This window comes from Equus asinus, chromosome 14, assembly GCF_041296235.1.
Source record: "Equus asinus isolate D_3611 breed Donkey chromosome 14, EquAss-T2T_v2, whole genome shotgun sequence".
NCBI lineage: Eukaryota > Metazoa > Chordata > Mammalia > Perissodactyla > Equidae > Equus > Equus asinus.
Genome location: NC_091803.1, coordinates 25,791,910 through 25,811,974, shown reverse-complemented (window position 1 = coordinate 25,811,974; position 20,065 = coordinate 25,791,910). Strand labels below are relative to the sequence as shown.

General features: G+C 54.9%; 2 protein-coding genes across 3 annotated transcripts in view; one reads left to right on the top strand and one right to left on the bottom strand.

The window, feature by feature from the left end:
- Positions 1–142: 142 nt before the first annotated feature.
- Positions 143–11,041, top strand: RABEP2 (rabaptin, RAB GTPase binding effector protein 2). Of its 2 annotated transcripts, XM_044747593.2 has the most exons (13): positions 143–349; positions 849–1,058; positions 3,017–3,174; positions 5,134–5,244; positions 5,332–5,685; positions 6,583–6,678; positions 6,770–6,868; positions 7,889–8,044; positions 9,129–9,306; positions 9,428–9,439; positions 9,526–9,581; positions 9,841–9,957; positions 10,397–11,041. In XM_044747593.2, the coding sequence occupies exons 1-13, from the start codon at positions 289–291 to the stop codon at positions 10,496–10,498; spliced, it is 1,710 nt and encodes a 569-aa protein (XP_044603528.1). In that variant the 5' UTR covers positions 143–288; the 3' UTR covers positions 10,499–11,041. The 2 variants fall into 2 exon arrangements, with proteins under 2 accessions (XP_044603528.1, XP_070340731.1); XM_070484630.1 differs by lacking the exon at positions 9,428–9,439.
- ATP2A1 (ATPase sarcoplasmic/endoplasmic reticulum Ca2+ transporting 1) overlaps positions 10,996–20,065 on the bottom strand; it is a 17,714-nt gene continuing 8,644 nt past the window's right edge. The window contains exons 9-24 of the mRNA XM_044747580.2: positions 19,676–19,973; positions 19,319–19,485; positions 17,339–17,427; positions 16,972–17,074; positions 16,597–16,728; positions 15,230–15,352; positions 14,885–15,103; positions 13,879–14,214; positions 13,424–13,644; positions 13,119–13,321; positions 12,844–12,929; positions 12,616–12,749; positions 12,364–12,481; positions 12,031–12,148; positions 11,715–11,759; positions 10,996–11,291 (exon numbers count right to left, since the gene is read on the bottom strand). Of these exons, the coding sequence (XP_044603515.1) occupies positions 11,755–11,759; positions 12,031–12,148; positions 12,364–12,481; positions 12,616–12,749; positions 12,844–12,929; positions 13,119–13,321; positions 13,424–13,644; positions 13,879–14,214; positions 14,885–15,103; positions 15,230–15,352; positions 16,597–16,728; positions 16,972–17,074; positions 17,339–17,427; positions 19,319–19,485; positions 19,676–19,973 (2,352 nt within the window). The 3' untranslated portion in view covers positions 10,996–11,291; positions 11,715–11,754. The remainder of the gene's footprint in view (positions 11,292–11,714; positions 11,760–12,030; positions 12,149–12,363; positions 12,482–12,615; positions 12,750–12,843; positions 12,930–13,118; positions 13,322–13,423; positions 13,645–13,878; positions 14,215–14,884; positions 15,104–15,229; positions 15,353–16,596; positions 16,729–16,971; positions 17,075–17,338; positions 17,428–19,318; positions 19,486–19,675; positions 19,974–20,065) is intronic.

Here is a 20,065-nt window from a genome sequence, read left to right as displayed (position 1 = left end):
GAGCTTCTGAGGTCACACGGAGACACCAGAAGGCCTTTGATGAAAGAATTTCTTCACAAAGCGCTGCCCAGGAAAGAAGGCAGAGAGGGGCGGGGCCTGGAGCTGCGGCCCGGAGTGCACTCGGAAATCTTCGGCTGAGGCTCGGCAATCCTCCTCAACTCTGGCTTCGGCCTGGAGCCCGGGGCTGATCCGGAAACAGCCGAGCGGATCCGGAAACAGCCGAGAGGCCCCGGAAGCGGTGAGGGCCGTCACCAAGGAGTGCGGGAACCCGCCGTTTGCGCAGAGGCGATGGCGGCAGCTGCGCCCACGGCCGCGGGCGAGGACGGCCAGGGATGGCGGCCGGGGGCCGGTACGTGAGGGTGCGTCCATGCACGCTAGGGGCGGTGAAGCCGGAGGCGGGGCCGAGCTCAGCAGCCGGCGGATGCGGGGAGGGGGGAGGGGAAGGGGAGGCTGGAGAGAGGGGCGGGGCCACGCCTCCGGGAAAGAGGGGGCGGGGCCGGGGGGGGTACTGGCGGAGGGGGCGTGGTCGGGAGATTCAAGGGGTTGGGCCAGTGGCAGGTGAGAGGCGGGACCCAGCGCGGGAAGCAGCGGGACCCGGGGGTAAGGGGCGGGGCCATTGGAAGGAAGGGGGGCCGGAAAGAGGCGGGGCTATAGGCGACACTCCGCAGAGCTAAGTGACAGGCGGGAAGGGGTGGGGCCAGGTGAGCGGGGCGGGGCTAGGTGCAGGTTGGGATGGATGGTGGGGACCGTGGCTGCCGTACTAGATTGTAGGACCTGCGGATTTGGTGGCCTGAGGTTTTGGGGATCCGGGAGTGATGGGAAGAGAGGCTGATCCCTGTCCTCCGCAGCTCTGGGTCCCCAGCCCCAGGATGGGGCAAAGGTTGAGGCTGAGTCCGGGGAGCTCGGCCGGCTTCGGGCTGAACTGGCAGGCGCCCTGGCAGAAATGGAGACCATGAAGGCTGTGGCGGAGGTGAGCGAGAGCACGAAGGCCGAGGCTGTGGCTGCAGTGCAGCGGCACTGCCAAGAAGAGGTGGCCTCGCTGCAGGCCATCCTGAAAGGTGAGGTGGGGACTGCTCCCAGATCCCCCAGCAGCCCCATAAGGAGGAGTGCATGACGAGAAAGGGGTCGGGAGCACAGATAAGCTATGGAGTAGGTTAGCAGGGCTGCCTAGCACCGGGCCGGCCTGTGGGCCCAGAGGAAGGGGCGCCCTTTTCTAATTTGCATAGAGGCGCTGCCTGTGCTAGCAACAGCTCTGTCAGTTCTAGCTAAGTTTAGCTCGGAGCTTCTCCCTGTTCTTTTGCCCCGTTTCTTTTCTTGTCCCTCACTGATGACTGATCAACCCTGAAGATGAGCAACTTCTCAGTTCCCTGAACCGGTCTAATCCTCTGGTTTCCTTCCTTCCCCAGGCACCCCTTAATGGGCACCCCGCCCCCACATGCACCGACTTCCCTCCCTCCCTCATATCCTCTCTTGGTCTATGCACCAGCTCCGTTTGCCCGAGATCCTCCAGCTCCTTTCTGGAATTTTCCTTTCCCTTCTCCTCTAGTCAGGCCATAGTCTCCAAAAGAGCTTCCAGTCCCATTCCACTCCTCTGCTGCCACTCCCCTGGATGGTTGCGCCAGCCTTCTCACAGGTCTCTTTCTACAGTCTGGTCTTGACATTGGCTTCCAGAGTAAACTTCCTAAAACCCCATTTCACCATGTCATTTCCCTTTCTAACCGCTGCGTTTGGCTCTGGATTTCTCACATTTCAGACATCTGCGTACAACCTGTGCAGTGCGGTTGTCTCCTCGGACGACTTACCCTATTATCTACTTAATATTTGTTCTTTAAGTAGACCCACTTTTTAAAAACTTGTATACATTTACTTAAAGGAAATTCCTGTCCCTGTAAGAGAAACTGTGTCCTAAATAGTAATAATAATTAACATTTATTGAGCACTTACTATATGCCAGGCACTGAGCTAAATGCTTTATGAGTATTTAGTCTTCATAACAATCTCTGTGAAGGAGGAACTATGGTCCATCTCCATTTTACAGAGGCAGCTCTAAGGCCCAAAGAGGTTAGATGATTTGCTGAGCTCATACAGCAAGAAAACAGCAGAAGATTTGAACCCAGGAAGTCTGGCAGCAGAACCTTTACTTCTAGTGTTAGTACACATTAAAATAAATAATTAAGCAAATAAAAAATGACTGCGTTCCACCCAACATCATCTCCACCTCCCACTGACCTGTAGGATAAATTCCAAACTCCTTGGTGTGACATTCAAGGCCTTAGGAGCCATCTCCTGCCACCCTCTCCACCCTTTCCAGCATCTCTCCTCATGCACCTTCACTCCAGCTCTTTCAACATGCCCACCGTGCCTCAGACATACCATCCACTTTCCCACCCCTGAGCCTCGGCTCACACTGGTCCTGTGGCCTCATGTGTCTGTTCCCTCCTTCACCACCTGCTGCTGTCCTCTCCTGGCCAGGCAGGCAGCGAGGGGCTCCTTCCTCTGGGATCTGCAAGCCCAGGAATGGTCCTCTCACAGCTCTTTTCGCACTGCCTCATAACTATTTCCACAGCAGCCTTCCCCACTGGACTGTGGGCTCCTGGTGTCAGGGTGTGTGTTTGATTAATTTCTCTATTTCCAGAGCCCAGCTCAGAGTGTGGTCGAGAGTAAATATTTATCACTATTATTAGATATTGATTGTTATTGGTACATATTAATAGGAATAGATACCATATTTTCTACATTTATTATGTACCAGGAAGAGGGCTGAAAACCTTCCAGGTGTCATCTCATTTGATCCTGTAACCGCCCACTGGGGTAATCATAAATGTCCCCATTTTGTGGCTGAAGACACTGATGCAGAGAGGCTAACTGGTTGCCCAGGGCCGTCTCTCCACAAAGCCCCCTGTCTTAACTGCTATGGTAAATTGCCTTGTAGAGAGCGTCCGTGATGGAGAGCCCTCTACTTGCCCACACGTAGGGCCGGGGCACTGACTCTTCTCTGCCCTTCCTGCCCCACCAGACTCCATCAGCAGCTATGAAGCGCAGATCGCTTCTCTGAAGCAGGAGCAGCAGCAGCAGCAGCAGGATTGCGAGGAGAAGGAGCGGGAGCTGGGCCGCCTCAAGCAGCTGCTGTCCCGGGCTCACCCCCTGGACTCCTTAGAGAAGCAGATGGAAAAGGTTGGGGTTGGGATGGCCTACCTGCCCCACCCCCACCCCTCCGGGATTTGGAAAGATGTTGAGGCAGCCAAAGGTGACCGGGGGGCAGAGGGATTGTTGGTGTCCCTTCCCAGATCACTGGGAGCAGGGTACCCAGTAATAAATATGGTATAGCACATACCACTCCATACTCAGCAGGGTCCTGGCTTGCCACTTACTAGTCAGGGGGCCAGGTTTGTTTACCTCCAAAATTGGGGAAAGTCATGTAGGGGGAGGGGAGCTAACACTTAAGGATACCTCTCATGCACTAGGCGCTGTGCTGACCGCCTGACAGACCTAGTCTCCCCAGTCTTTCTCCTGATAGGGAAGTCCATTATATCCACTTAACAGATGAGTAAGGTGAGGCTCAGAGAAGTTCCGTCCTTCCCGGGTTATGCACATAAAAAGGAGCAGATATGGGATTTAAAAATCTAGGCAGTCTGGTTCTAAAATTCTTGTTCTTAATCTCTATAGTATATCACCTTTCTTATTGTTGTTATTAATGATAGTGGAAAGGACATATTCCCAAAGTTCATCTTTCAAAGTGAGTTCACATCGTTCCCTCGTTTGATCCTCACAGCAGCCCGGTGAGGTAGATACTTACCTCATTTTATGCGTGAGGAAACTGAGGTTCAGAGAGATGGAGGAGATCGCCTGGTTGGAAAGACAAAGATCAAAACGGAAGCCCGAGAAAGGAAAGCTGCTGACCCACGGCTTCCCAGCAGAGGCTGCTGCTTGCGTTCAGAGTGTTCCTTAGGGAACACCTACACAGGGTGGTGAAGGAGGGGGCTCAGCTAAATTAGAGGCACCTGGTCTGGCAGAAGGGGCAGCAGGCCTGGCGGCGAGCAGTGCCAGTCCTGGCCCAGCATCTGCAGGCTTCAAAGGTGTTCTGTTTGGGCCGCCTTACCCTGCCTGTTGTAACTGTTCACATAGGACAATTGGAGAGTTAAATGGAACTTGTTTGAGACAAGTTTTTGAGTGATTCAAGAGGTAGAAATGGCCTGAATTGGAAGAGGATGGGTGACTGGCAGATTTCTGCCCTGGACAGCTGGGTGGATAGCAGGGCCGTTCTCCCTGACCTAGTGTTTGTGAGAGAAATGGTGTCATGAACTGGTTCAGATTTGGCTGTATGGTAGAGATGTCCATAGGCTGTTGGCTACGCAAGTTCAGCAAATTCCCAAACCTGAAGAGACCAAAAGGAAATGGCCAGCAATATGGTGATGGGAGTGTGGGAGGTCATATCAGTTAGGATGAGGTTTGAAAACCCAAGTCATCAGTGGCTTAGGTAAGACAGAAGTTTATTTTTCTAAAATTCCAGAGGTAGACATTTCCAGGACTGATGTGGTAGCTCAATAGTCATTAGGAACCCAGGCTCCTCACGTGTTGCTGTTTTGCCATACGTAGCTTACTGTCTCATGGTCCAAAATGACTGCTTGAGTGCCAGCCATCATGTCCACATTCCAGCCAGCAGGTGAAGGAGGAACAGTAAAGAAAAGCACACCCTCTCCCTTTAAGGAGCTATCTTGGAAGTTGGACGTGGCACATCTGCTTACATCTCATTAGCTGGAACTTAGTCATGTGATCATGCTTAGTTACAGGAAAGCCAAGAAAGAGATAGTAGTCTAGAATTTAGGTCATGTGTCCACCTAAAAACATGAGGTTCTATGATAAAAGAAGAAATGGATGCTGGGGAAGAAGTATCGTGAGCAAGTGGGCAACAGGGAGATAGTTGTGACCTTGGCCCCTTTACCTACCATGTGTCCTGGGGCAAGTCCTGCAAGCTCTCTGAGCCTCTGTGTTCTTATCTCTAAAATGGGGGTGGACAGTGCCTTCTTGGGAGGATTAGAGAGTTGATGTGCTTGGAGAGAGAGCTCTGAACAGACATGAGGGGTCCTGCAATCAGGGTGGGGGACTGTCACTGCCCAACCCCCCTTCCTCCAGGCCCATGAGGACTCGGAGAAGCTGCGGGAGATTGTGCTGCCCATGGAGCAGGAGATCGAGGAGCTGAAGGCGAAACTGCTGAGGGCAGAGGAGCTGATTCAAGAGATCCAGGTGAGGGGCCGGCCAGGGGCCACTGAGGGAAGACAGGGTGCCACAGGACCCTGACCCCCCAGCCTCTTCCCTGCCCCCTTTCCCTAGAGACGGCCCCGGCATCCCCCTTCCCTGCACGGCTCCGCGGAGTTGCTGCCCCTGTCCCGGGACCCATCTCCCCCACTGGAGCCTCTCGAGGAGCTGAGTGGAGACGGGGGTGCAGCGGCTGAGGCCTTCGCCCACAACTGTGATGACAGCGCCTCCATCTCCTCCTTCTCCCTTGGCGGCGGGGCCAGCAGCAGCAGCACCTCCCTGCCCCGTAGCCGCCAGGGCCTGAGCCCCGAGCAGGAAGAGACAGCCTCCCTGGTGTCCACGGGCACCCTAGTACCCGAAGGCATCTACTTGCCCCCCCCTGGTTACCAGCTTGTCCCAGACAACCAGTGGGAGCAGCTGCAAATGGAGGTGAGTGTGTGGGTAAGTGGCCTGCCTGCACGCAGCCGTCTCTCCCTGCACCAGATACTCACTGAGCACTGCTGTGTCCAGGCTCTGAGCTAGGGCTGGGGGTGCCACGGGGAAGACAGAACTCCCACCCTCTGGGAGCTTCCTCCGAGTGAGGGAGCCAGACCCAGCCATGCACATGGGCACGTGAGGAAGACAGTGTCCCTGGGTGGGGCGCCCAGAGAAGACTGAGTAGGGTCAGAGGGTAGAGACTGGGAGTACAGGAGACCGAGACCCGGATAGTGACAAAGCGGTGCTCTTCGAAGATCAGGGCCAGAGCAACTGCAAGTTCAAAGGCCCTGAGGATGGACAGACTATAGTATCTGAGAAACAGGAAGACCACAGAGGAGGAGGACAGAGATGAGATCAGAAAAGAAGGCAGAGTCCATAGGAGGTCAGCCCTCGGGCTGCTGTGGCATTTGCATTTTAGACAAGGAGCAGTGGGAAGCCTCTGCAGGGTTGAAGCCAAGGAGAGGCCTGCTCTGCTTTAGGCTTTTAAAAGATCACTTGGGTCTCTGTAGGAAAGGACTGTAATGGGGGGAGGGGACAACAGGAGAAGCGGGGCAGCTAGTTGGGAGGTGCTGGACAGTTTAGCAGAAGGTAGTGACTGGGCCTGGGAGACGGCAGCAAAGATGGATCTGGAATCCACTTTGGAGGCAGAACGGGCAGGGCCTGCCGATGGATTGGTTGTGGGGAGTGGAGGAAAGAGAAGAGTCAGCCTCAGTTCCTGGGCTTTTGGCTTGAGCAACTGCCTGGATGATGGTGCCACCCACTGAGATGCAAAAGGCAAGGCACAAGGGGCATGGTGAGGAGGGAAGGCCTCCCCTTGGAGGTTGAGCCTGAGGCCAGGGTCTGTGGCAGGGGCGGCAGCTGCAGAAGGACCTGGAGACTATCAGCCGTGAGAGGGACGAGCTGCAAGAGGGTCTGAGACGGAGCAACGAGGACTGCGCCAAACAGGTGGGTCCAGCCTCTGCTCCAGCCCCAGCAGGGCCTCTGGCCCCCTGTCTCCTCCTGGACCCCAATTTCACCCTTGCCCTTCCACACACAGATGCAAGTGCTCCTGGCCCAGGTCCAGAACTCAGAGCAGCTGCTGCGGACCCTGCAGGGGACCATGAGCCAGGCCCAGGAACGGGTTCAGCTGCAGATGGTGAGGAACCAGGAGTGTGACAGGAATTGGTTGAGGGGGGCATATGGAGGGCTGAGGCACCTGTCCTGCCCCCAAGTCGCTCAGGCTTCACCCTGGAGTTGGTGCCAGGTGGATAAAAGGGTTTCCAGGGCACCTGGCACTGTGGCCAGAGCAGAGGCTCTGCATTCAGACAGAGCCCACCATGTACTCACTCTGTGAACTTGAGCTGATCCCACAGCTCCGAGCCTCAGCCTTCCCACCTTAAAAGTGAGATAATGAGACCTAGCTTGCAGAGTCATGAGGATTAAAAGCAGGGATTGCAAAATCAGATACTTCCCAAGGCCAGATGGAAGATGTAAATGATTGAACTGAGCCAGGTGTGAGCCTGGAAGGAGCAGTGTGGCAAAGCAAGAGTGTGTGCAAAGGAGCTGAGCTGCTCCTCAGCTCCCCGAACTACAGCTTCGTGGGAATGTGGGCTTGGTGCTGCCAGGGTTTCTGACTTGTTAAGAGAAACCAGAAATCTGCGTGTTTGTGTGTACGGTAGTCTCCCAATTTTTAAAGTTAGCAGCAAATTTAAGGTTTTTTTTTTTTCCTTTTTCTCCCCAAAGCCCCCCAGTACATAGTTGTATATTCTTCATTGTGGGTCCCTCTAGTTGTGGCATGTGGGACACGGCCTCAGCGTGGCTCGATGAGCAGTGCCATGTCTGCACCCAGGATTCGAACCAATGAAACACTGGGCTGCCTGCAGCGGAGCATGCGAACTTAACCACTCGGCCACTGGGCCAGCCCCTAATTTGAGGTTTAACGAAACGTTTGACATGGCCTGTGGCTGCCACTGTGTGACCCCCAAGTCATCAAGGAGGGTGTGCTTGGGAGCCAAAGACGCTTCACAAAGGGTGTTTCTTCCTTTCTCAGTAGAGAAGGAGGGCACGGGCTTTCTGGCCGTCAGCGGTGTCCGGAGGAGGGTTCAGGGTTTGGCCTCACAGGGGACTGGAGAAACTCTGTCCCCCTTATTGCCTTGTACTAATTGTCCGTCCCCAGGCAGAGCTGGCTGCCTCCCACAAGTGCCTGAGCCGCGAGGTGAAGCGGCTGACTGAGGAAAACCAAGGGCTCCGGGCTGAGCAGCTGCCGTCTTCAGCCCGCCGGGGCCTGGAGCAGGATGAGGGCCAGGAGGCATCGCTGCCTAGCTCCGTGCCGGTAAGGGGAGTGTGGGCACTGAGCCTGGGCACCACCCTGTCGGTCCTTCCTTTCTGCACGCAGCAAAGCATTGACCTGGGACCACTGGACTCAGGGGCTGACCCAGGCTGCTGTGTATTAGCTGTGTCACCTCAGCCAACTCAACTTGACTTCTCTCAGGCTCAGTTTCCTCATCTGAGAATGGGAGCATACTGCCTTCTCAACATTGGCCTGAAAATGAGTTGACAGAATGCTTGACGTGAAAGGAAGCATTGATTTTATTTGTTATTCATAAGTGACAGGAGAGCCACAAAACTGAATTCATCATAATCTTTGATTCATAACAAGCTGTCATCGTTGATCTGTGCGTGGTCTTGGTTGATTGAATTTATTAAAAATAGGAAGATCACCCGGAACCATTGCCCACCATGAGAACTACAGCTAATTTCTCCTTATGTGCACCCCCTGTATTCCTTGGCTCTGTTTCTGCTGTCCTGAAGTTTATCATTCCCTTGTTCTTTTGGGGGATCGTTTTTATTACATATACATATCTTTCTAGACAAGGGAGTGCTAACCTTGGGTGTTTTTGAGCTTTACAAAAGGGTATCTTGCTTTAGGTATCTCCTGGCACCTTCACTCTCCACTGTTCCTGAGGGCCCTCCACCCTAGGGGTGTGGCTCCTACCGAGCGTTCACTGCTGTCCCAGTGTCTTTGTCCACTCTCCCCATGATTGTTTTTTTTTTTCTTTTGAGGAAGATTAGCCCTGAGCTAACATCTGCTGCCAATCCTCCTCTTTGTGCTGAGGAGGACTGGCCCTGAGCTAACAGCTCTATCTTTCTCTACTTTGTATGTGGGACGCCTGCCACAGCATGGCTTGACAAGCGGTGCCATGTCTTCACCTGGGATTTGAACCAGCGACCCTCAGGCCGCCAAAGCGGAGTGTGTGCACTTAACCACTGTGCCACTGGGCCGGCCCCTGTTTCCTTTTAAAGTTTCCTTCTTCCTCCCTTCCTTTCCCCTCCCCACAATCTCCATCCAGCAGGTGGCCCCTGTGGCCTCTACTCCTCTTGCCCCACACCCAGCAGGTGATTTGCATCCGTTCCAGGAGCTGCAGCAGCTGGTGTGCCGCACGCGGCAGGAGGCACGGGCCCACCAGCAAGCCCAGGAACACGAGGCCGAGCGTCTACGGATTGAAATCGTGACGTTGCGGGAGGCACTGGAGGAGGAGACGGCGGCAAGGGCCAGCCTGGAGGGGCAGCTGAGGGTGCAGCGGGAGGAGACAGGTGAGCGAAGAGGAGACAAGCCACCCCACCCCTCCCAGGGAGGCTGACCTCCCCACAGGGCACCACCTGGGCACCAGTGCGCGAACGAGCCTTGACCTCTCTTTCTTTGCTTTCCACACAGAGGTCTTAGAGGGTGAGTATGGGCTGGAGCCTGGCCAGGGCAGGTGGGGAAGGAGAGAGGGTGTGGGCCTGATGGCTTGCCCCTACCTGACTTCCCAGCCTCCCTGTGCAGCCTGAGGACGGAGGTGGAGCGGATCCAGCAGGAAAAGAGCAAGGTGAGGCAGAACTCGGGCCAGGCTGGGATGAAGGGAAGGGGCGGCAGTGTGGAGAAGACCCAATCTGGCCCCTGCTGGCCTTTGTCTCCCTCAGGCCAGGTGGCAGGAAGCTCTGAGGCAGCCACCAGGCTCAGGCCGCACAGAAGAGGTCAGAGTCAGGGATGATGTGGAAGGGGCTACCCTGTCCAGACATCCCGTTTCTCTGGCCGCATACCCTCCCATCTGGCCCAAGGCCTCAGCTCTACATCCTGTCCCACAGGCCCAGCTCACAGACCTCCTCTCAGAACAGAGGGCAAAGGTGCTACGGCTGCAGGCTGAGCTGGAGACCAGCGAACAGGTGCAGAGGGATTTTGTACGACTGTCCCAGGCCCTGCAGGTACTGCATGTCCCCTCCCCACCAGGCTGGCATGACTCCAGGTGACTTGTCCTAGCTCTTGTAAGGACGGTCCTCCAACTACGGGAGTCCTCTTCCTCTTTCTGGGGCTGGCATGATCCTTTCCTCTGAGCTATTGCTCAGCAAAAGTTGAAGATCTTGTGTGTCCATCTCTGCGGGCCACAAGAAAACCCTGGCACAGGGCCTGGCCCACAAACGTGCAGCATGCTCGTTACATCAGCCCCCCCTGCCCCTGCCCACACTTCCTCAGGCTGCTCTCAGGATGCATTTCTTTCCATGAACCCAGTTTCACTGTGCATTGGGGGAGGTGGGGCCCCTGGGTACACTGGTCCTGGGCCCTTGCCCTTTGGGGACTTGGAGATGGGGCAGGGGCTGCATTTCCCCACTGAGGGCCCTCTGCTCCCCTCGCTGGACCCCACAGGTGCGCCTGGAACAGATCCGCCAGGCAGAGAGTCTGGAGCAAGTGCGTAGCATCATGGATGAGGCACCTCTCAGGGACGTCAGGGACATCCAGGACACCTGAGGGCAGAACCACCTGCCCTGGGGAGACTGCCTTTCTCCACTCCCGAACTGTGAGGCTTGAGCTTGGGGGGTCTCAGAATGGAGTCTTCACCCTCTCTAAGCCTGGGGTGGAGGTGACAGGGCCACCTCTGCCCTATCCCTCCAGCGCCTCCTCCCAGGGGTGGCTGGGCCTTCTGCTTCCAAGGATGACACCTGGGTGAGGGTCCCAAACCCCTTTTGGAACCAAAGGTGCAGGCTCAGCTCTGCAGCTTTCTGGCTGCCATGCTGCCTCCTGAGTCCCAACGCTCCTGACCCCGTCCCCTCCGGACTAACAGCCATGCCTGTCAGGAGAAGCCCATTCGCTTCCACGAGGCACAGCCGAGCTGTGAGTGGTGGCTGGGAGCCTCTGTCTGTGTCTGTCAGTGGGTGCCTCCACACGCACACCTTGGGACAGGCAGCTGCTTTCTGAACCGCATGACACTAAGATGCTTGTCCCCAAGATGTGCACGGAGGCAAGGCCAGACTTTTCTGTCATTTATTTTCAATAAATAAGCAGCTCAGCTCATCGGTCGCCTTGTCCCTGCAAGCCCCACGGGGTTGGGGAAGGGGAGGTTTTACAAGGTTTGAAGGGAGGAGGTGGGTTGCTGAGGGGGGAGGAGAAGTGAAGGGGACACTGTGTTTATAAACAGAAAATGTCGGGAAGAGTCAAGGTACGTGGGGGGTCTGTGCCACAGCTCTGGCTGAAGATGCGTCGCTATGAGGGTGGGGAAGAAGGGGCAGAAGGACTGGTTACTTCCTTCTTTCATCTTCTGGATCTGCAAGGAGAGAGGGGAGGGATGAAGCAGGTGGCGGGGGCAGGAGGGGAGAGGAAAAGTCCCTCCCAGGCTCCCTGTCCTCCATCCCCTGGCACACTCACCTGGAGGCCCCCCCCCATACTTACCTGTGTCCCTAGACCCCACTCCCCAACCACTGCAGCCCCAGCGTCAGACAGCTCAGCGCCCAGCCAGCGCAACGCAGCGCAGCCCAGCAGACACAGTGGTGCCCAGGGGCAGGGGCAGTGCTGACCCCCGGAGTAAGGGCGGCAGCCCACCCCAACTTAGAAGCGTGGCAGTGGCGGCGGCAGCAGTGGCTCCGGGTGGAGCTGCGAGCGCAAGTGACCTTGGGTGCCACCCAAGGGGGAAAAGAGGGCGGGCAGGGGGCACAGCAGCTGGGACAAGGGCAAGAAGAGGGGGCGATACCTGTGACACGGTTTCAAAGAGATGGAGGAGGGGGAACAGGTTATCCTATGGCCAGAGAGGACAGAGAGACAGCCGTTATCGAAGGAGGGAGAGAGGTGGGCGTAGAGGGCCAAGAGGGCTGAGGAGGTGGTAGGGGCACCGAGGACAATGTATCTGCATTGGGCATGGAGGCCTGGGGCAAGGAGGAAGGGCCTGTGGGCAGGAAGGACACCCACCTGAAAAGGAGGGGGGCAGGCGCCTTCACAGCGCAGAGGGAGGGCCGTGCTCACGGCTCGGCTCAAGGGCTGACGGGGCTCAGAGGCAGGGAGCATCTTACCCTCCAGATAGTTCCGAGCAACGAACTTGAGGACTTCATCGAGCAAAATGACTGGAAATGAGATCTTGAGGACCATGAGCCAATGGGTGAGGTCCAGGGCCTGGAGCTTGAAGATCATCTGGGAGGAGGCGGGCAGAGGCAGTGAGAAGCACATGTGCCCCTCTCAGGACGGGTGGGCAGGAGCCAGAAGACCCGGCACTGCCCTAACCTGACCCCACCTCCCTCCCTTTGTCAGTGCCTCTAGTTGTAGTTGTAGTTGTAGTGGTCACAGACCCCTACATAGGCTCCCTGTGGAATGGGGAACAGGCGGCCCCTGCCTGGAAGAAGGCTCACCGGCAGAGGGTCGACGTAGAGGATGAGGAAATGGAGGGACATGGAGAGGCAGATGGAGCCCACCAGCCAGATGTTCACCCAGGGTGGCATCCGCACGAGGGACTGGTTCTCAGACAGGCTGCAAGGGGGACGCCAGGTGGAGCCCAGGGTAGGAGACACAAGAAGAAAGAAGTGATGAGGAGAGAGAGCAGGGGCAGAGAACAAAGGCAGCAGCCTCCAGAAGGCAGCAGGGGGAGGGTAGGCAGGCCCCACCTGTTGAGAGCATTGCACATCTCGATGGTAACCAGCACAGACAAGGCCATGGTCATTGGCTCCGGGGCCTCAAAGACCTCACAATCCACACCCTCAAAGTCGGCGTTGTGTTCATTGCACTTCATGAAGTGAGTCTGCAGGAGGCGGGGAAGGGAACTGAGATGCCACAGAAGCCCCCATGCCACCCTCCTGCTTCCCACTTCTCTTCCCTCCTCCATCCTCCCCTACCAGCTGGCTATAGGTGACATGAGGCCCATCTTCAGCAAATAAGAACCACCAGGCAGCTGCTCCCACAGTGGCTGCACCCACGTAGCCTGTGGTAGAGAGAAGATGGGAGTCGGGGTCAGGGCTGGGGAGATGGGAAGTGTTAAGAGGGCCTCGTGGCCATGAAGAGCTGGGTGAGGAAGAGGGCCCAGCAGCGTGGCTGCACTGGGGGAGCCGCTGTCCCAGAGAGAAGGTCAATCCCAAGGGTTGGGAAAGATCATGGGTCCCATCCTGCTCACCCCCAATTGCCATGTAGCGGAAGAAGAGCCAGCCACTGATGAGGGGCTCCTTGGGGCTCCGGGGGGGCCGGTCCATGATGTCCAGGTCCGGTGGGTTGAAGCCCAGGGCTGTGGCCGGGAGCCCATCAGTTACCAAGTTCACCCACAGCAGCTGCACGGGGATCAGGGCCTCAGGCAGCCCCAAGGCTGCTGTCAGGAAGATGCTGCCAGAAGGAGGTGGTCACATGTCTGTCCTGCCTCCCAGATCTGTGGTCATCCCCCACCCAGCCCTGAGTTCCTCCTGAATGCCCACCCTGGCTGCTTACCAGACCACCTCACCCACATTGGAGGAAATGAGGTAGCGGATGAACTGCTTCATGTTGTTGTAGATGGCTCGGCCTTCCTCCACGGCAGCCACGATGGTGGAGAAGTTGTCGTCGGCCAGCACCATCTCGGAGGCAGTCTTGGCCACAGCAGTGCCAGATCCCATGGCAATGCCGATTTCTGCCTTCTTCAGGGCAGGGGCATCGTTGACGCCATCACCGGTCTGAGAGAAGAAAGACAAGGTGGAACCTGGCCCCTTCCACACACCCCTCCTTCAGACTCTTCCATGAGGCCTGAATCCCTCCCTTCTGTGCATCTCCCCAGGGCCCCCACTCAGCTCCCCGCCTCCCTGGGCACCCAGCTCCCCAAGATGATCATCTCAGTGGACTTTAAGCAGACCACCCCATGCCAGACTCCACACGGACCCCAGCCTGGGCAGCCCCCTTGGTCTCCTCACCATAGCCGTGATCTCGTCAAAGGACTGCAGATACTCCACGATCTTGGACTTATGGGAAGGCTCCACACGGGCAAAGCAGCAAGCACGGCGGCAGGCCTCCCGCTGCTCGGCCAGGGGCAGGTCGTCGAACTCCCGGCCCGTGTAGGCCCTGTCAGCCACCTCCTCATTCTCCCCAAAGATGCCGATTCGTCGGCAGATGGCAATGGCTGTGCCCTTGTTGTCCCCAGTGATCATGATCACTCGGATTCCCGCATCGCGGCACAGCTGGATAGAGCCTGTGACTTCCTTGCGGGGCGGGTCCAACATGCCCACCACGCCAATGAAAGTCAGGTCCGTCTGGGGAGACAGAGCAGAGATGACAGGGTCAAGGAGGGACTTGGAAAATAAGCCAGGGAGGAAGCTCTAGGGGAGATGGGGAGAAGGGTCAGCGGGCCGGAGGGAGAGCTGACCCTGGGCCTGGTGTTCAGACCTCAGTGGGGCCTTGTCAGCTCAGGGGGAGGACATATCCCTTGTTCACACGTATACTGCAGGCTTGGCAGTGCAAGGCCCATCGGCCTTTCATAGAAAGAACGCGAGCTGGAAGTTAGAGCACTGGTTTCTGCTTTAAGCAGGGTCATTCACTTGGTCTACAACTTTGGGCAAATTCATGTTACCTGCTGGGCCACAGTGTCCCCTCTGTCAAATGAAGGGAGCGGACAGAGTCAGACCTCTACAAGAATAGGAGCTGACATCCACGTGAAGGTCATGCCCTGCTTCTTGCATCAAGAAGATGTCACTATGGAAGTATGTCAGCTGAGTATGCTTAGTGACCTGGTTGACATCTGTTCTGGTGCAAGCACCTCACCCTGTCGCAGACAGGTCCCCGAATCGAACTAGAGGATTCCTAAGGTTCTCTCAAACTCTAACGTCCTGTGCTTCTGGGACCCGTGACGAAGTAGGCAATGACAAGGGTGGGAGAGGGGTGAGGCGAAAGACTCTGGGACAATTCAAGGCTCCATCTGCTCACCTCGTACTCCATGAACCTGGCAGAGTCATCCAGAATCATATCCTCTCGCTTTGGGGGGGTGTCCCGGGTGGCCAGGGCCAAGCAGCGCAGGGTGTCCCGGCCAGTGCCCCACTCCTTGATCACCGACAAGATCCTTTCCTTCACGGGCCCTGCCATGGGCACCCGGGTGGTGCCAACTCGCACATAGTTACAACGGTCGAGGACCCCCTCAGGGGCACCCTAGGAGAGCAGAATAGCATTCAGAGACTACCATCTTCCTTCCAGGGCACAGTGAGGGGGCAGGGATAGGAGAGGGCTTCAGCATTTGGAAGAAGAGGTGGACTGAGGCACATTCCGATTTCTGACCTTGACAAACATCTTGTTGCCCACAGCAGCCCGGGATTTGGCGGGGGAGCAATAGACAGACATGGACTTTCTGTCTCGGGAGAACTCCAGGGTGAATTCCTTCTTCATTAGCTGGCGGATGACCTGGGAGAGAGGAGACAGGGAGGGAGAGGCCAGACGTGAGATTGGTGGGAAAAGAGCGACAGTACTGTGCTAGAAGTGAAGAGTCCCAGAGCCCTTAAAACATAGTTAAAAAGGATCTAGAGGTCAGAGCAGACCCTAAGGTGAAAGGTAAGTCTGGAACCTACAGCACAAACGGAGAGAATTCCAAGGCTAGTGCTGCCACTGTCTTACAGTGTCCAGTTTAAGCACAGCAGAAACAGGACCGCATAGTACAGCACCATCCAGACCTTCCAGTGCTGATGGGAATGTTCCGTAATCTGAACTGTCCAATATGGCACAATTGAGCAACGGCTGCTGAGCAGGGGAAATGTGGCCAGTGCCACTGAGGGACTGAGTTTTCACTCTTATTTAATTTTAATTAATTTAAATTTAAATACCATATGTGCTTCTAGAGATACGTGTTTGTTGGACAGTGCAGACCCAGTGCCTGGCATGCAGTAATATGCCATAAAAATGAAGGAGAGCCTTTTTTCACCAAATGCATTATGGATATTTCTCCACAAAATAAAATAAAACTAAACAGAAATAACAACAAATGAAAAATAAGTTGATGCTTATCATTTGTAAGTTTTTTAAATGAATCCTCTATTGATACATATTTAGATTGTTTTCCTTATTTTTGTTATATTAAATAAAGCAGCAATGAGCATCTTGGCTATACAAAAAAAAGAATGTGGGGAACATAACACCCCAGAGGAATTCAACAGAGACCAGAGCTTAGAGAGAGAGTAACAGACTGGGCTTGTTCATCTGGACAAGGGGAAGCAGAGGAATACACATTAGTTATATTTCCCAAATCCTAAATCAGGTCTTCAGATCTGATAAAAACAAGTATGCTTCTAGAGACAAAGGGATAATAGTCGAAATCGGGGCTGCCTCGGGATAGGTCACTTGTGGTTTCTCTGTCCAGCTCTGTCCCGTTCACCTAGCGACACAACAGGAAGAAGTGATCTTAAATTCATTAGGGATGTTGTAGCTAGGCAATAGAAAGAGCCTAGTATAAGCTTTGGTATAAATCCAGGGACAGTAGGTCCCAGCCAAAGTCAACCCGGCCAACAAAGCTCTGGAGAGGCCGTCTGCTTGTGCTGGTTGGGGTCCCAGCATGGGGCGGGAGGCCCTGCCCAGCCCAACTTGGGGGCCTCTGCCTCCTGAGGTTCCTTGGGTCCTGGTCTGTGTGATCCTGGGGAGGGGGCACCCAGACTCACCGAGTTGCAGGCATTGGCTCTCTCCACCTTCGAGAGGTTTCTCACATCAGTGTTGAATACATTCATCTTCTCCACCAGGGTGGTGAGTGCCGTCTCAGTGGCCTCACCTACCTTCTCATAGACACCTTTGGCCTGAGAGGGCAGAGGAGGAAGAAGTAGGTGCCCTGGGCTCCTGGCCCCTTGTTGCCCTATCAGACCCACCTTCCACCTAGAATGGGAAGGGAGCGAGCCACTCTCTTCCCCGTACACCCAGGAAAGGACTTGGGACAAGGCACTTTCTTCCCATGACCCCTTCCTTATGGCCTGCTGAGGAGGCTTAGACTCTGAGCCAGTGGGAAGGGGAAGGAGGGGCTGCCTCAGGAGTGAAGAGGTTACCTCATTGAAGTCCAAGGAGGAGTCATTGCAGAGGGCACAAATGGTGGCCACCTCCACTAGCCCATCATACTGCCCTGCCCGGACTGGCTTATCATTCTTCAAGCTGGCAGTGGGGTAGAGGAGGAAGGAAGGGAAACAGACAGGTAGAGAAGAACAGGGAGTGAGATGCAGAGAGAGCGTGGGGAAAACAGTGAGGGACAGGCCAGGGAGACGGCAATCAACTTGGAGATCAAGTGGGAGAGAGAACAAGGTCAGGGAAGGAAGAGGAGAGAGAAAGGAAGACAAAACTAGGGAGGAGGGTGCTAGGGAAAATGTAGGGTGAGGGGGGTGCAGGAGGAGCTGGGGAGAAGACTCGAAGGAGACTTACATCTCCCCTTCCGGAGCATAAGTGGAGCCAGTGATAGAAAACTCGTTCAGAATGCAGAGGTCCCCATCCACCTTGTCGACGATAAACATCTGCAGGGGAAAAGGGCGTGCACACAGAGGTCTAACTCTCCCCATCCCTGAAGGCAATCTGCACCGAGGGGAGGCCCGTGCTCCTAAGCTCCCTCTGCCCAGCCATGTGCACTGACTAACCGAACTTCCTACCACCGCCCCCCCAACCCCCACCAAGCCTTTCCTTTGTCCTCCCTGCATCTTCCCCTCTCCCCTACTCCCTTGCAATCATTCTCCAAGTTCTGTGTTAGTGGCCTTAAGACAAAAGTGACTGCAGGTCACACTCAAGGCTCCTTTAGATCAGTTAATAAAATAAGACGTGCACAACAAGGTGTGCTGGGGACGCAGCTACCAGTCCACCTGTTAGCACATGGCCCATCTACAGCTCCAGCTGCTCGTGGCCAGATCTTCCAGTTTTGCCAGTTTTCCAGGAAGAGCTAGAAAGTCAGGTTATTTTCCTATGAAATCTCTTGACTTTCAAATGTGGGCAATTAATTCATTTTCGTGAAACACGACAGGAGCCAGTTGCACAAGCCTGCAGCCTGGCCTTGAAGCTTGTGCTTTGGAGGGATGTAGAGAAGGCAGTGCCCAGAGGAGGGCAGCCCACCCTGAAGCAGAGCAAGTGCGGACAGGACTGGCCTTAAGACGTGTCCCAAGACAAAATGATTCTGTGGTCAAGTACGTTTGGGAAACTCTGGGTTAAACAAAGCAGAATCCAACCTCTTTTCGATCAGGCTTCTTCGAGCCTTTCAAATGCCAACAGACACGTGGGTCTACCCAAGGGGCTAAGGGTATAGCCTTTCTCACCCTCATCTGACCGCACAGCCCTTGCTTCTCATAACAGCAATTTACATTTCGTGGACATGCTATTCCACAGAACTCTGTTTAGGGCAGGGGTTCTTTGCCTGGGGTCCATGGACAACTGCCCTCCCAAGGGGTCTGTGAACTTGATGGCAAAAAAAAAAAAAAAAAAAAAAAAAAAAATCACATCTTTTATTTTCTCTCTAACTGACATTTAGTATTTCCTTCCAATTATGAATGGACCACACAAGTATTTGCAAAACCTGTGACTCTGCCACCAATATAACCACAGATACTTTCCTATCACATCACATTGTCACAGAGCCCTCAAAATAGCATCTGCCCTCATCACTGATTCAACATTGCAGTGGTTCTCAGACTGACCACTAGAATTTGCTATTTAATACATTAGTAAAGAAGCATATGTGCTACCAAATCACAAATTTGTTTTTAAAATATTTGATAACTGTATTTTAATCATTGGTTTCCTCTGTAATCTGATATATTTTTAAAACAGAATTCTATGTATTTAATCTTATATGTTTAAAATACTATACTGAAAAAAGAAAATACTATACTGAGAATAGGCCCAGACTGCCAAAGAGTCTGAGGCACAGAAAAGATGAAGAGCCCCAGATTAGGAAATGCTGTTCAAGATTAGTGTGGCTGGGTGCCCAAGCCTGTCATGGATGACCACGCTGGAGCGTGGTCTGGTGCGCAGGCAGGAGCTCTGGGGCCAGAAAGACGTGGGTTTGAAACTCAACTCTGCTACCTGCTAACTGCGCACTGAATCTCCCAGAGCCTCAGTTTCTTCTTCTGAAAAATGGGGTTAACGAGACCTTCGCGTGACGGGGCTGTTGTGAAGGATTAGAGGTAACACATGGCAGTCAGCATCTGGCACACGGACAGTGGCTAGAGGGAGCTATCTGGCCAGGGTGGAGGGGCCTCTCTGATCCCTTCATGGCTGACAGGATGGCAGTCGATCTGCCCTCTGAGCATTTCCTAGGCCAAAATGAGAAGCTGCCAGTGAGGAATAGGTAGCCCCGTCTTTGGAGGCTCGTTTCACCCCAGAGGCAGTCTTCTGAGTGGGATGTTCCCCACACTCCCTGACCTTGCAGACAGACATCTGGTTGGTGGTGAGGGTGCCTGTCTTGTCGGAACAGATGACAGAGGTGCAGCCCAGCGTCTCTACAGAGGGCAAGCTCCTCACGATCGCATTTTTCTTTGCCATCCGGCGGGTACCCAAGGCCAGGCAGGTGGTGATGACTGCAGGAAGGCCTGTGGGAGGCAGGAGAGAGAACGAAGGAAGAATAATGGAGGGGGGAGGGAAAGCTAGTGCGACAGGCTGAATAATAACCCCAAAGACAAGCAGTCTGAATGCCCGGAATCTGTAAATGTTACCTTATTTGGAAAAAGGGTCTTTGCAGTTGAGATTGGCAAGTAGGAGGAGAAAGAGAGGCTACAATACCTTCTGGGATTGCAGCCACAGCCAGGGCCACAGCAATCTTGAAGTAGTAGATGGCGCCACGCAACCAGGAGCCCCCGTGGACTGGGTCATTGAAGTGGCCAATGTTGATGAGCCAGACAGCCACACAGATGAGGGAGATGACCTTGGAGAGCTGCTCCCCGAACTCATCCAGCTTCTGCTGCAGCGGGGTTTTGTCTTGTTCTGTGGCGGCCATCTGGTCGCGGATCTTCCCAATCTCAGTGTTCACCCCAGTGGTGGCCACAATGCCTAAGGCCTTGCCGGCTGCAATGTTGGTGCCCTGGGAAGGTGAAGAAGTCAAGTAATCAGGCAAGAGGTAACCATCATGCTGCATTTCCCTACTGTGGGCCTCATCTCTTCTCAATCGCCATG